Here is a 15845-nt window from a genome sequence, read left to right on the forward strand (position 1 = left end):
AGAAATGTGTGAGAAGCTCCAAAGCACGGCAGTGGGACTGGAGAAGATCCCAGCTTGCCAGCAAGGGTCTGCGTGCATGGACCATCGTGGGACAGGGCCAGCACTTGGCCATCCCCTGGTGGGAACCCTGCCAGGGAGGAAACAGTCCCCAGGCCAGGGAGGAAACAGTCCCCAGCTACACCACGGAAAAACCCCCAGAGGGCTTGGAAAGCACCTCTCCTCTCCTCCACACACACATGCACACACAGACACACGCCTTCCAAAAGTGAGGCCTGGAGACTCCATGTCCCCTCCTTCCTTTGCAGCCCCCACCTCCACCACCTGAGCCTTGCTCCATGCCGAACAAGGATGTTCACATCTGGAAAGCTGGCAGCAGGAGAGAGAAAGGCAGGCAGGGGGTATGTCTGCTGCTGGACTCCAGGTGGGGACATGGAAGGAACCAGTGGCATAGGACAAGCAGCCAGGCCCCTTTCTTCCCAAATAAATAAATAAATCCATAGGCCATCTTCCCACAGGGCAGGTAAAAGGATCGGACACTCCTGATGTTTTATTCCAGCTTGAAATAAAGCCAGGATTTGGCTTCCGAATGGTGCCAGCACCCAGTGACCAAGGCAGGAAGGGGCAGGCAGGCAGTGGCACTTGCATCATCCTGTCAGACCCTCCTCACCCTCCTTTCCTTTATGCCCTTCTTTCACAGAGCGAGCTCCTCACCATTTCCTCAGTTAAACCTCAAACACTAACCCCTCCGCTGAACCCGTGTCCCAAACAGGAGAGGCCCAGCGCCCCGTGCCACCCCAAGCCCTCCCACGCCGAGGCAGGGGCCTTACCCAGCCTTGTGGCGGGCGGTGGGCCGGGGGCGTCGGGGGTCCCAGCGCTGCCCTCCTGGCCGCCCGGCTCCCACGCCTCGCTGCTCTCCGACGCCTCCGCGCCGGCTTCGCATGGCCCTTTCCGGCTCCTGGCCGCCTCGGGGCCGGAGCCCCTGCCCTCCTCCTCCGCCTTCACCGCAAACCACACCTTGAGCTGCTGGGCGCCGAGGCGGGCGCGCTCGCAGAGGCCGGGCACGTCCTCCTCCCGCAGCCCCTTGTGCTTCTCGTAGTAGTCCTCGAGCACCTCCCGGCCGGCGGGGCTGACCTCCACCAGCCCCGGGGGGAAGACCCCCCGCCGGTAGTTCTCATACCACTTCAGCTGCCCGTTCTTGTAGCCATACCGGCTGTCCCCGAACCAGCGAATGACCTCGGCCCGCGGCAGGCCCGTCTGGGACACGATGGCGTCATACTCCTGGTTCGTGGGGCGCTGGGTCTGCACGAACATTTGCTTCAGCAGATGCCGCTGCTGGGCTGTTTTTTTGAAGTTCAGTTTGGTTTTGGGAGGGGTGGGCGGCCGGCTGGAGCTGCCATCCCCCTTTTCATTTGCGCCGGTCCCCGGTACCTCGTTTTTGCCGTTGGACTCGGTCACTCGCAGGTTTTTCAGGTTGATTTTGATGGGACTCACCTTCCGCTCCGCCGAGTTCGGGTTGCTGCTGGAGGCGTCGACTGAGCCGTTTTCACTCGTGGCCCTCTGCTCATCCGAGGAGTCTTCCCCTTCCCCGCCTCCATTCTCTGCCTCCTCCTCCTCCTGTTGAGCCACCTCTTCCACTTTCTTATTTTCCTCCGCCACCTTCTTCTTCCTCCTCTCCGAGAACCAGCTGTCAATCTCCCTCCGTGTCATTTTTGTTTCCCCCCTCAGGCGGTTCACCTCTTCCTCCGCAGGAAGGGGATTTTGGGCAAAACTGCTCTCCAGGGCTTTCAGCTGCTCCGGCGCTCGCTCCTTGTACTTGGTCGGGGTGAAGTCGGGCGCCTGGTGCCACGACTGCCGCCGTGGCGGGTGGTGAGGGGCTGGTGTGGCCGCCGCTGCCGCAGGGCTCAGCTCGGCTCCTCTGGGTGGGACGTCGAAGGTGATTTCGGGCAGGGAATCAAGAGCACTGTCCCCAGGGAACACGGCCCGGCCGCCTCTCACATTCCTGTAGTGGTACCTCCTGTCGCTGAACCATTTTCGGATCTCCTTGGTGGACAAGCCTGTGATCTTTGTCAGCCGCTCGACTTCAGCCTGGCCAGGGAACTGGTTTCTGCAGAAGCTGCCTTTGAGGGCTGAGAGCTGCTCATGGGACTTCTTGTTTTTGTAGACGTTGGGATCCAGGAAGGTCTGCGAGGAGATGGCAGGGCAGGCGGTGAGCAGTGACTGGGCGCTGTTGACCACCTTGACCCCGGATGTGTTGCTGGAGCTCACGGTGCTGTGCTGCGCCGCCGGCTGCGGCTTGGGGACAGAAGTCACTGCCAAGGTGAAGGAGGAGCTGGTGCCCTTCAACCCGTTTGCCATGATGGGCTGCGTGACCAGCAGCCCCCCTGTCCCCTCTGGCTGCCCTACCACGTGGCCTGGTAAAGTTGCCTGGATAAGATGGGGAACAGTCCCAGGATTTGCAACCAGGGGTGTGTTCAACACCGTAATGGTGGGTTGTGGCACAGACTGAATAACAGTGTTGAACATCTTTTTCCTGGCATCTTCGATCTCCTCCGGTGACCAGCTGATGCCCTGCTTCAGCCTCTGCGCAGTGAACCAGATCTTCAGCTGCTCTTCTGGGTACTTGGTCACCACGGTCAAGTAGCAGAGCTCAGCTTTGGTGGGGTAGGGGAACTTGTTGAAAGAGTTTTTCAGGAAGCTGTTGGAGTCCATGGCAGCATTGTACGTGGGAATGCTGCTCAGTGGGATCATCACCTTGGGAAGGGACTTGGATGTGGGGAGCTGCTGATGCAACGGGGGCTGCTGCTGCAGCGACACAAGCTGTGCAACACCGGCCTGCAGAACAGGCACGTTTCCTATGATGGAGCCATTCACTATGTGGGATGACTTTGTTGAACTTGCAGTGGGCTGGCTGACTGGCACAGACCCATTTGGGAATGAATGCTCTCCATCCTTCACCTCTGACTCACCGCCCAACTGACTTGACACATTCTCCTTCAGCGTGTGGATTTTTTTGGCCTCGGGTTTACCCTTCATTATCTTCATGATGGGGGTTTTGGTAATGATAATTTCAGACTGGCCATCTGCCCCTTCTTCAGGGACCTCTCCCGGCAGGTCATGGCTGCTGGTGGCCTCACAGAGACTTTGCTCCACGGCTGTACGACTGTCCTGCTTCACCACCCTCCAGACAAAGCTCGTCTCACCGGCGTGAGACTCCGTGTTGTGGTGCAAGAGCCCTTCGTGGCTGTTGGCCAGGAAGCTGCACCCGACGCAGGCAAACGCGGGGTCTTTGCTGAAGTCTGAGTGCTCAGAGTCCAAGTGCCCAAAGAACTGGTGAAGGTCTTGAGACCCAAAGTCACAAGACTTGCAGATATAAGTGTCACCATCGGCAATGCCGCGGTGCCCGTTGGACAAAGCTCCATTATTACTGTTGCTGGCCCCAGCATCACTCGCTGCTGGTCCTTCTGCAGGAGCCTCTGGTTGTGTTCCTTCATGATCATCTTCTCCAGCATCCTGTTCAGTCTCCTGAAGCACCAGTGTTTTTACTGGTATCATGCAGGGAGTTGTGGATTTCCTTTTGCTAGCCATGGCTACAATTGATCCAGAGGACTATTTTTCTTTCATTTAAATTAAATTCAAATTTAGAAAGCGCTGTTGCAAGTGCTCTGTGGTCCAAATTCCAGCAAACTCATGATGTCCCGAGGAGTTGTTGTCAAATGTTGACAAATGTTCATATTTGCCACTGAACCTGAGGATAAGGAGAGGGAGGAGGGGTTAGTTCCCTTGGTATTAGACAAAGCACAACTGCCCTGGTATTTAACTGCTTCACTCAATAAATAATTTTTCCTCTTTCATTGGAAAAATCTAACTTGACCTTGGGTTTGCTGTATTTTCACACCTAACCCTATGAACTATCTGTTTCAAAACAAACGCACAAATATGCCACTTTTACAGCCCACATCAAATTCTCATTTAAGGAGGAAAACCACTGAATTTTTCCCTCATTCTGCCCTGTGAAGACCCATTTTTGGTGTTTCAGCAGGGAGAGCACTGCCTGGGCTCCCAGTGTGCCCCAGGTCCCAGCTCAGCCTCACACAGAAGGTGACACCAGGCAGGGTCACCTGGGAAAGCCACCTGCTTTCCATCACAAAAAACGATGAAAAATCCACATTCTGCGCAAAACATTTCAATTTCTTCAAAATCAGCGTTTTCCATCCATCCCATCGGGAAGTTTCTTGCCAGCTCAGAGCCCTGTGCCCGTGCCAAGAGTCTCTGCAGACACCCAGAGCTGCTGCCGGGAGCGAGTGGGCTGCAGTATTTTAGCCCTCCTTGCTCAGCAAGTCTGCAAAGCACTTGGGAGATGCCCCTCCCATCCTGTGTTCACTTCACCACTGTTCCAACAGCATCTGCGAGTCCTCGTCTCGAGCCGCAAGAGAAGGTAAAGGCCCCAAAGCTCAAGAGCAGCATCACAATGTTCCTGGCTCCCAGCCTTCCCCTCCCACCACCTCTGCAGCTTTTGGCAGTCACACCACCCAATGCACCGGGGTATTCCCTAACAAAGTGTAATTTCTCATCAGTGCAAGCCCATCTTGCTTGGGCTAACCAGAGATTTGTTACATTTAAAACCAAAACCGAACAAAAATAAGCAAAACCCAACCAACCAACAATAATTTTTCCTTTTTTATTTTCTCCTCTGAAGCTGAAGCAGACCCTGAAGTGCTCCAGCCTGTGGAAGGCCAGGGCTGGCTGAGGGACAACCTTATTAGCCACAACCTTATTCCTGGCCTGATGTAGCATTCCCACGTGCACAGCAAATGCTCTGTGCCTGAGATCATGACCCCAGGGCAGTAAAGCTGCTGTAGCTGGCACCAGCAGTCATCTGCCTGGTGCCACCCCTCTGTCAACCTTTTCTACAGCAACTCTGCTTTTTTTTCTCTTCAACAGAGGGATAGAATGGTATTTTTCCAGACTGCAAGGTCACTTGGAAACATATGGACACACTGATTCATATTACAAAGACTCTGTGCCAGATTTCCCTGGGATTTACAGTAACAGCAACTGAGCTTTATAAAAACACTCACAAAAACTTGAACTTTAAGAAAAAAAAAAATACTTACCATCCTATGAGATGACTCACAGAGGTAACTCCTATCAGTTACAGCAGTTGTGCACAAGCAGCTTTCTCAGGTCAGATATTTGGAGCTGATCTCATGCACTGAGAAATGCAGATCAGGCAAATGGCTTGGTGGTGCTTATGCAATACCTCCCGTGCTTAGTTTTGTTGATAGTTTTTAGAACAGAGGAATGAAAGATCCTCATGCAAAAAAAAAAAAAAAATCAAGTGGAGGAAGTTCAATTTCAAATGACCTCCTTAACTTTATGAGATTTTTTTTTTTTAAAAAGCTTGTTCTGAAAGCTGACATCATTTTTTCCAAATGGGAGAGCGTGGATGGCTGGCTCTGGCCTCAGCAACTCTCAGGCACCGTTTGAAAGACTGACGGGAAAACGTAACTTCCCGTTAATGTGGGCTGATCTGAGATTACAAAACAGTCCTGTAAATAGTGTTAGTCATCACTGAACTTGGCATCAGAAAAGACTGCTTGCTATGCTAAAGCATCGTGAAGAGCTAGAAATTATAACTTAAAAATAATCTATAAATAAAACAGGTATTAAAGCTGTGAGCTGGATTTAGACTGTGGGGATTGCACATCTCAATACTTGCTTTATGCCACTCTCATCCCACCTTCCCATGGTTAGTCCTGCCCTCTGCAGAGGGCCAGAAAGTTTTTCATTAGCATTAGCAAGAGGAATATTTGGATGAGTATGAATGGGCTGTGCTATTCAGAGGGGAACAGCATCCATTTGACACCAATCCCAAGATCCTCATTTTTGATGCTAAGTTAAATATTACACAGTCTAGCAGGCTGCAATGACCTTTCCAAGTCGAATCAATTAGGGAAAAACCAGTAAGATCAGCCTGAAGGCTACAAAATACAGCTTTAAAGGCTGAGAGGAGTTTCATTTCAGGCAAGCAATGGTAAAAGGGAATACTTATTTCATTTTATCCTGCAGCTTTAACACAGGGAGAAGCTGCTGGGCGCTCTGCAAGCTTTTTTCTTTCCAGCAAACTCCAGAGATTCAGTTCCAGAGTCTCCATTACTGAGACAGCTCCAGTCCCTGACAGAGATGACCCAGTGTTTATGGGGTCTCCAGATATCAAAAAGATGATTTTTATCTGTCAACAGATAAATTTGATACAAAGCAATGGCGACACACAAAGACCCCCATTGTGCCACGTTAACAAAGTGCCTCTCCCGAGCACTCCATCGCTATTATTTTGGGTAAATGTGAATGGCCTGACCCACCTACAGAGAACCTAAAAGCTCTGCATTTCATTTACCAGCACATTTGCATCAAACTCTGTGCTCTCTCCAACAACTTTCCTTAAAAATGCAATCAAAGCAGCCCCAGCCACCACTGGTCTCCTGCGGGGCTCCAATATTAATGCCACCTGAGAACACAGATTGCAAATTTTAGCTGGAAGTGAATCATAGTGGCAATTTACTGGGGAAAAAAAAATTAATCAAGTGTACTGTTTGTCCATTTAATTTCCATGGAACAGTTGCATAACCACATGTTGGGAGCATGTTTTATTCACTGCTCACCTTCTGGAATGCACTTAATACTTTAATACACCACTAATATAAAACAGAATGGATAATTCACTCATTTCTCCCTTATTAAAGAAGGGCTGTTCTAATGGATAGGGTAGATTAATGGCAGAAAAATTATTCAATTGAAAAACATCCTTACAACTGATCTCAGTGTATATACCACCACTGTAGATGCCTCAGACCCATCTGCACAACCATGAGTGAAGAACTCTATTTCCTACATATTATTTTATGATTAACTGGAGCAAAGAGACATTAGCTGAAAGGAAGAGCTACCTGGCAGCCAGGAAGACAAAGTTATTGTACTTAAATTCATGGTTCCTATTTAATTTATACCTGCTAATTTCATAGTGAGGTAGCAGAGTAAGGAGGACAAATGTCCAGTGCACCTAAACCATCTCTGCTGCTGGAAATTTGAGGGAAAAGTGACTTAAAGCAGAGCCAAACCAATTCTGTCCCAGTGATGCTCACAGAGAAAATCATGCTGGAGGGAAAGGTGGCAGTTCCAGGTACAAAACCAACCCTCTGCAGAGCAGCTTTGCCTCCACTGCGGGAAACAATGCCCAGACTGGTCACAGTGAGCTCTGCAATAGCAGAAAATTTACTTCTGCAGAGATTAACAAAGGGAGGTTTCGAAATCTGCACTGCTGAGTATGAACTTTCAGCTTTTTCCAGCTTGGCTGGATATAACTGGTTTGGTTTTAAATGTTTCACTGAATTAACGAGTTAGGTTGTTAATGCAAAACATTCACTGCGCACAGTGCCAAGGTCCCCAGTTAGAAGATTAATTTTTTGTGACCTTTTGCAAACCTCGCCTAGAAACAACAACCAGAAAACCCACCAGGCAGCAGCACCAGCCAGGACACAGCAGCTCCAGTCCCACTGCCCAGGCACGGGAATACAGGGACAGCTGCCTTCTCCTGCCCCCAGCCCTGCCAGCTCCTGGGTGCCAATGCTGACACCAGGGACAGGGCTCCATGGGGACACAAAGGGTGGCTACATGCTCTGTGGGCTTTGGTGCTCTGCTGAAGAGGGAATGCTCCGTTAAAATAAAATGAAATTAATAAAAAATTAGATTTTTAAAAATAAGCACCAAAGTAGAAGTAAAATGACAGTTTTCTCAACACTTTCAGAGCCTACCAGGCAGGCAGACACACTCCCCAGGTCAGAGACAAAGTTAATGTTTCTGTCTCATATGGAGCCAAGCACAATATTGGCACTTTAAATAAAAGTGGTTTGTTTTTAAGTTGAAACTCCGCAGGCCCCAGCTGATAGCATCATATGAGGGGAAAAGAGGAAAAAATCAAAGCAGGAAAAAAAGTTGACGTTTTGGAGTTTTTGTCTCTCCCCTTCAGGCTCTACCTCCAGCCAGGGTCCAAAGATAAAGTGCTGTCTCTGGGAGTTCCAGAGGACTTCCCAATCACACTGTAATTAGTAAGGGCATTAACTAAAAGATCCCTGTAGCCAGCACCATTGACCCAAACCTGAGGGCTGAGCCCCCTTCCCCTTCCCACCAGCCCAAACTCCCACCATGGTTGACAGCAGGTCCCCCCCACATGACAGACACCCAGTTTGCCCTGGGCAGCACTGGGAGGCAGCTCAGCAGCCTGGGACTGGGTGCATTTACCCAGTGCTGGGGAAGGGAGGAAAAACAGGTCCATGTATGTGGGCTACAGGCCCATGGCCATCCTGCTGCCAGCCATGGCAGTCCTGGGATTCTTCCTCTTTGGCTGGACATTAATGTTCCTTCTGCTTTTGCAATCTGTTCATGGGAAGTCATGTAGGAATTTCACCAGTTTGAATTATTTTTTGCCAAAACATGCCCAGTGGGGGCTATTGCTAATCCATCCCAGGGACATACTGTGTGGATGGACACCTCAGCAAAGACCCCTCCAGGCCACATCCCTGTCACTCGATATGGACAGACATGGCCAGAGGGGACAGATCACCTCTCCAGAGAAACTTCCAAGGTGTGGATGGGACCTCCCTGCCAGCTGTGCCAGCACACCTCTGTGAAGAAGAAAGGGCAAGATTTGGCAGGGCTGAGCCCCTCTGTTCCCAGTCTGCAGTTGTACATCCCAGCTAGCTGGAGTCCAGAATCCTCCCTGAGTAACTCTGCAAAGGCTGCAGCTGGGAGGAAGTCACAGGATGGGAACATCTCCAGCAGCCTAAAAATGCCAGCAGCACAGCATCACCCTGGCTCCCAGCACATGCCATGCCCTTGCCCAGGGCTGGCACCTGGAGGTAGCATCTGCCACCCAAAGCCTGGTTCATAACCCAGGCCAAGGTCATGACACACTTAATTCTTTTGGGGTTTAACCCCATTCAGGACTGCAAGTTCCCATCAACGAGCAGTTAATGAGATTTTCCCCTCCAGAGCAGATTGGTACCACACTTAACTCTGCAGGCACTCAAACCTCAGGTGATCTCAACATGAACAAGCAGAGCCACCAGCAATACAATAACCACAGCCCCAGAGAAGTCACGTAGGCAAGAAAGGCTCTTCACATCTTATTATTTCACACTGCACGAATGTACAAACACACGCACAAACTTCAGCAGCTTTGAGCTTCAAGCAGCATCACAGTCAACATTTGTACTAAGGAACAATTTCTCTTTATGCCAACTGGTCAGGGTGCTTTGTAGCTTAAGCCTGGCTTTGAAACCGCGGGTACAGTCTAAATGCAGTGGGAGCCGGTTGACCGAACAATCGTATTCATTCTCCATTCCTTGGCAGGCCTAGAGCAGAAAAGCGTCTTTTCCATTTAGACCAGTTAAACAGAGCTATTCATTAAAATTTCACCCTTCTCCAAACTGCTGGACTTCTCCATTTAAAATCTGCCTTTAAGAGAAGCCCTCTCTCCTCTGCCCCACAGTACTCCTCATCCCTCCGTCTCAAGTAGTCACCCATTTCCGAGCTGTGTTTTTGGATTGCTCTTGTGCTGTAAGAGCAGCACCTCGCCTGTGTGATGGTATCTGGGCAGAGGCTGCCTCAGCACTCAGGGACTAATGGCAATTATCTCTGCTTTTTTTTTTCCCCAGACAGGCACAAAACTGAGCAAGATGGAAGGTTAGAAAGAGCCGGCTGAAACAGAATGCGATTAGAGTATAAAAATAGGTCACTGGGATAATATAACCTTTAGACTATTGGCAGTGTGCCCCCCTTAGAGACAAGCCCGTGTGCTGTATTTCAGGAGAATGTGAGGAATAAAAAACAACCACCACGATACACATCAAAACAAAACCACTGATCATCCCTCGGAGCTTTGCGTGCTTCTGTTTGAACATCACTAACATTAATTCACTCCTTTTCCTCTGCCCTCATCCATTTGATTGAGCACAAAATAAATGTTATGCAATCATACCATTAACATCTTCCAAAAGAGTAATAATCTCTCTTGGCACAGAGGCTTCATTACAGATTTGCTCCGCATTGCACTACCTTAGCAGGGTTCACAGTTCCAGCATCCAAGGGACCCACCTCCATAGCTTCAATCCTCAGATTTTGTCCATTCTGCAAAACATTCCCGGCATTTCCCCAAAGCAAAAGGCCCAGCAGACCAATAATCACATCTCAACAGAGCCAGTTCCGAGGTTAGCACTACCAGCAGAGGACACCAGATAGCACAACGGAGCTTCAAGAAGTCCCTCAGCTCATCTGTATCAGTGTCCCCCTCACCTCATACTCAGCTGGTGACTGCCAGCAGGTTGGTTTGTGCCTGAACAGGACAGTACAGCCATGCTTGTGAACGCAAAAGCCCCTTGTGCTTTCTCTAGGACGTTTCATCTTTGCTTGCATTGCCAGGGCTTTGTTTGTGATTTCATCTTAAACACAGGCACCTCAAACAGCCCCTCACATGTCAGTAATATCCTGCCACACCGCCTTCAGATGTGCCACACACCTTGTGATCCCACCCTTAGAGCTCATTGTCAAGCATCACCATTTGTGTGGGGCAAGCCCAGCTTTGGCAGATGCAGCCCTTCGGAACGTATGTGAAGATGAAGAGGTTACACCTAAAACACACTTCTTTGTGTTTTTATTATCTGAAATTGCTGAACTGGCTCCAAGCCAAAAATCCACCAGGGAGCTCAGAGTAATGAATTAAGCACCAGAGGTAGATCTTAGTCCACGCCAAATTTCTGACAAGGATATTTGAGACTTTTACATCAGCAGGGAATGTTTGGCTGAGCTGGTGAGGAGCTCACAGGTGTGAGCACCCAATGGCAACAGAGCACCCACAGTGGCACAGCCCCGCTGTGCTCTCAGTGCTGCTACAGCCTGCCCCATCCCAAGGAATCATCTTGGGGAAGGCTTGGAGCCCACCTTTCTGATGTACCTCTGCTCACAACCCCACTGCCAGGTTTGCACATCCACCTCCAAACGGGTGACCTTAATCAAGGGGCCATCACCCCAAATTTGGGAACCGCAGCTCTAATGCCAGCACAACATTTACTGTTAAAAGAAAACCAGTGCCAGCTTTTGTACCAGCACCACAACGATCCCACTGCAGACACAAACCCAAAAGCCTGTCACACAGGTTTCTCACCAAGCATCCAAGTCCCCTGCGGAATGAAGAACCGTTTGCTGAAGCCAGGCTGATCACCAGTTACCAAGCAGCCACGTAAGGGACAGACTCGCAGCAATTCCAGGGAAATAGAGAGTGCCCAGAGCTTTAAAACAAGATGTGGGTGGGAAGGACTAAACCAATCTACTAAATAGTACCAGAGGCGCTGGAGCTGATCATCTGCAGCACAGCCTGATGACTACAAGTGCTGCAGCCCCTTCCCAGCTGAGCATTTTTGGATTACTTCATCCCCTGTGCCCTTTTGCAATATGCAGCTTCGAGAGCTGCGTTACGTCCTGGCTCGGCCTCAGCTCCCATTCCCCCACTTACAGTTGCTATAACCAAAAAGACAACTGCAAAATACTTTGTCTGAAAGCAAAGAAATGGGGTCTGGCAGGTTGGGATCACGGATTATTTTTTTCCATCCCCATGGATTCTGCTTCAGAATTGTCCTTTCAGACCTTGCGCGCAGCCGATGGCTTTTGCAGCTTATTGAGCCCGCTGGTTTATGGCAATGTTTTTCTGCTCACTGAACTGGCTCATTCTTTCAGCAGAACAAACTGTTCCACGTTGAGGCAGGAGTTGGCTGTGTTTTAACAAAGGATTTTTCCCTTCTGACAGTGTTTTGCAAAAGACCCAAAAAAAGGAGTTTGGAGCCAAGTTACAAAAGGTCAGGAGAGGCGAGTCAAGCACTGGGTGTAGTTCCTGTATGTCACAGCCAGACAAGGAAATGGGTGGGGAGAAGAGGAATGGCAGTTTGAGCTGCAATAATATGTATAAAGTGATATTAATGAGGAATGGGTTTTTAAATGAAGATGGCAAGTATGCAGGCACTATAATTTTTGCTGTACAACAGCAGGCTTGTTAGGTAGGCTGAGGTCTCTGCAATCATTTATCCATGTGAAGCATGCATTTGAGAGAGTTCAAGTAGCACTAGGAGTGAGAAAAAGGCAGTCTTATTTGCTTCCCCTCCCCAAGCTGATTTCAAGGAGCTACCACACTCTCATCTCCCGTCAGCCAAATGAATATTCAAAAGGCTTTTGCCAAGCCAGCGCCAGTCAATCACTGAAACAATGCTGCAGGGAAAGAAACGCTGGGCTGCGAGACCTGTGTGAGACGGCACCTCGGCCCTCACCACGGCTCTGCTTTAGCATCCAAACCTTTAATGTGGGGCAAGGTGCTGCTCTGCCTGCTCCATCCCCTGCCACCCCACAGGACAGCACGGCTACAGCAGAGCTGCTGGATGGAGGATGAGCATCCCGAGCCAGGGTGCTGCGAGTGGGGAAAGACCCCGGCACTGTGGTGCCAGCAACACAGCCCTCCTGAGGGAGCTGGTGATAGCTCTTCCCTCTGCTACAGGCTGGGACCACAAATGTTTTCTGCATGGGATGGGCAGGTTCCTGGTGAGGCCCCTCTCACTGCTCAGCAGCAGCTGGCAGGGATGGGTCTTTCTGCTCTTACGCACTGTACATGGACGAGCCAAGATGGACAACTCTGGCCTTGCAGATGTTGGGAGGAGGGGGCCAAGTGGATCTGCAGCAGTTCGCAGTATGTCATGCCTAATACTCAAGCTTTTCCAGGCCTCAGAGGATCCCTGAATAGAAAGAAAGCACCCACCACTGGAACACAGCCACTTTTGTGGCTAGAAGGGGCAGATGTTCAACCCCATACAACAATGCAACACAACAGTTGAAGCTGTAAGTGAAGAATGCTGCATCCACTTAAAACTGAAGAGGGGAATTAGGGACACCATCTAATTCCAGAACTACCATTTGGTCCTGATGCTTAAAGTTCACATATCTACTCTGCAAGAGTGGCACAGGGTTTTCTGCCATTGCCTTAAATAGGCAATATCCTGGACTAAAGCACTGAACCACAAGGACTTCAGAAGCAAGTGGTCAGACTGGCAAGTGCTCAGCTCTTTCAGCTGGAACACCAGCTCCCAAATAAGTTCCGTTCCCTTTTAGCACCTACATAAGTGACAGACTTCCAGAAGTCCCAATTGCACTGGACAGGACAGGCCCTGCTGGCACAGAGAAGGGCAGACCATTAAGAGAGCTCAGTATCCTAACAGCCAAACCCTTTGCTGAGATGAGCCTGAGGAGAAGCTGAGTTTCAGAAATCCTGCTCACCACAGACACCATTAGATCCTTCACCACTCAGCTGCCAAGAAGAGCTTGGCATGGAAAACAACATCATCCCCACCACCACACCCTCATTCACTGACCCCCAAGAGTTCCCACAGGAAAACCTTCTCCCTTTCTCTGAAATACTCACCATGTCTTTTAAGATTGATAGCAAGAGAAAAATGGATTTGGGACTTGATTTGAGATCTTGCTGGGCAAAATCCAGGCATCTGGACTGCACACCTGCCAGCCAGATGCAATCCTGGTCATTTGCTCCCTGGTTTGAAACTGTATTTGTTCAAAACCATTTGTCAAGACACTCCAGACAGAATGCAGAGACACAGAACAACATTCAAGGGTTATTTGTGATATGAACCATGCCAGTCAGGACCCTCCTCTTCCTCCAGCTGTTTAGTGACACTTGGATTGGACTGGCCTTACTGGAGAGTGTATTTTTTTAGTTGAAAACTCACCATCCTCTAGATCAGCTGTGAGCTGAAAGTATCCCAGTTATTTACTGCTGCAAGCTAAAGGAATTTCCTTACTCTCAGAAGACAGACATTTAAAATTAGTTTCAAGTTCAGTTGTGATAAACAAATCACATTCTCCTCCTTTCCCTCTCCTGTTCTGGTTTTTTGTTTTGTTTGAGTTTTGGGGGGGCGGGGGTTGTTTGTTTGTTTTGGGGGTGTGTTTGTGGGTTTTTTTGTTTGGTTGGGGTTTTTTGTTTGTTGTTTGTTTTTTAAATCATTCCTGCTGGTCCAATCAGCCTTTTCCTTAGCTGCCCTTTGCAAATCCTCATTTAAAAACTCATTCACAGGGAAGCAGGGGAACTATAAACATCTGAGAAAAATCAGCAAAGCCAGATCCCTGATTTCAGAGCTTTCCCTTTGATACTTGATTCCCTGAGAACAACATTAAAAAGAAACAAACACAATCCATGTATTTAGGATTTTTGTCCCCTTCCTATGAAGAGCAAAAGGTTGGGAGCTGGGATGGGGGCTCAGGACTTCAGCTCTCTGCTGACAACCAGCCAGTGGAGCTGGTTGGAAGATGAGCCCACTCCACCTACCCTGCCCAAAAGCTGGGGATGCAAACAGCTCCCAGCAGACGGATGAGGAAGACAAAAGGTGCTTTAAATTGGTATGACAGAGCAGCTAAAGGGTTTGGGGTTTTGGACTGAGTCCCACAAGCCTGAATTCATACTGATGCACTTTGTACCTTGTGGATCACAAGGCCTTGATACAAGGAGATTCTTTTAAAAAATTCAGGCATGCTGGGAGAATTGCCTCCTTTCCATGTTTTAGTGAGTCTGCCCATGAACTGCCAGCAATTACTGAGCTTCCACTCTGTATTCAAAGCTCTCTGCAATGGACTTTATTATCTTTAAGCCTTTCAGACATCAATGTAGCAAAGTTAAGAGAGCTATTTGGAAGATTAAGACACAAACACCACACCACCATATTATTCAATTTAGCTCCAACACTGAGCATTTATTTCTGTAAAGAATCACAGCTAATACACAGCCAACTGCCAGCAGAGACAAACACTTAAAGCTTTAAGTCACACTGGAGCATGGTCTTATAAATCAAATTTAAGATATAAGAAGGAAATTACTATGATTATGCAAGTACAGCCCAATTACCACCAACCGATACCAAACCTACCTTCAGGTCTTGGCCACAGGCTTCAAAACTCCACCCCTAGAAATGACAACCCAAGGAAATCTTCACCTTCTGTGCATGCAGCCAGGTGTGAACCTACTAGCACATCCCCAGTAGCTGTATTCGATGACTTTCCTAAATATTTCATATGCTCATATAAGTGCAAAGAGACTTTGTTACCACCTCACCACCCCAGCTTGCAGTGGAGAGTTCACTAATAGCTGCTCTATTTGCCAAATGAAGCCTGCAGACAGGTGGAAAAATGGAGTGATGAAAGAAAACAAAAAGGATTTGTGCCTGTTTTCTATCATTACAGTACTCACAGGAGAGCTGACTGCTGCATTTTGCTCTCCTGAAACCATCCCACTCGTCACAAACAATTGCATGAACTTAGATTAGACTGGGTGCAGGATGAGCAGAGGGGAACAATATCCTTCCATGGAAATGAGGGAATGAAAGGAAATAAGAGCTAATTTAAACAAAATAAATCAGTGTGCCATACGAAGACTGTCATTTCCTTAGAGCTGACTTAATCTGAAGCCTTTGGAGAAAGTCCATCTGTTGCAAATTTAAAATTTCCCAGCCCTTCAAATGAACATGGAAAAGTTCTCATTGCAAAGTGTCCCATGGATAACAGAAATATTCCTGGTTTACACTGAAGGCATCGCAGACTATGGTATAACCTCAAATAGACAGAAATCAAGAATTCCTCCTCGCTTTTTAGAAAAAAATGAAGGGTGATCTCATTACACCAGTCTAAAACATTCATCATCATCATTAGGGTGAAGGGCACAGCAACACTATTAACTCTGTTTCGCAGCA

The 15845-nt window shown here is 48.8% G+C and overlaps 1 protein-coding gene across 7 annotated transcripts in view; it reads right to left on the reverse strand.

The window, feature by feature from the left end:
- Nucleotides 1–15845, reverse strand: part of ZHX3 (zinc fingers and homeoboxes 3) — a 47053-nt gene that overhangs the window by 6129 nt on the left and 25079 nt on the right. For 5 of the 7 annotated variants that reach the window (XM_039563177.1, XM_039563179.1, XM_039563178.1 and 2 more), the window contains one exon: nucleotides 828–3745. In XM_039563177.1, coding sequence (XP_039419111.1) covers nucleotides 828–3585 — 2758 coding nt within the window. In that variant the 5' untranslated portion in view covers nucleotides 3586–3745. Of the gene's footprint in view, nucleotides 1–827; nucleotides 3746–5114; nucleotides 5524–11218; nucleotides 11350–15845 lie in introns of those variants that run through there. The other 2 variants (XM_039563182.1, XM_039563181.1) reach the window with 2 other exon arrangements.

Source organism: Corvus cornix, chromosome 20 (genome assembly GCF_000738735.6).
Source record: "Corvus cornix cornix isolate S_Up_H32 chromosome 20, ASM73873v5, whole genome shotgun sequence".
NCBI lineage: Eukaryota > Metazoa > Chordata > Aves > Passeriformes > Corvidae > Corvus > Corvus cornix.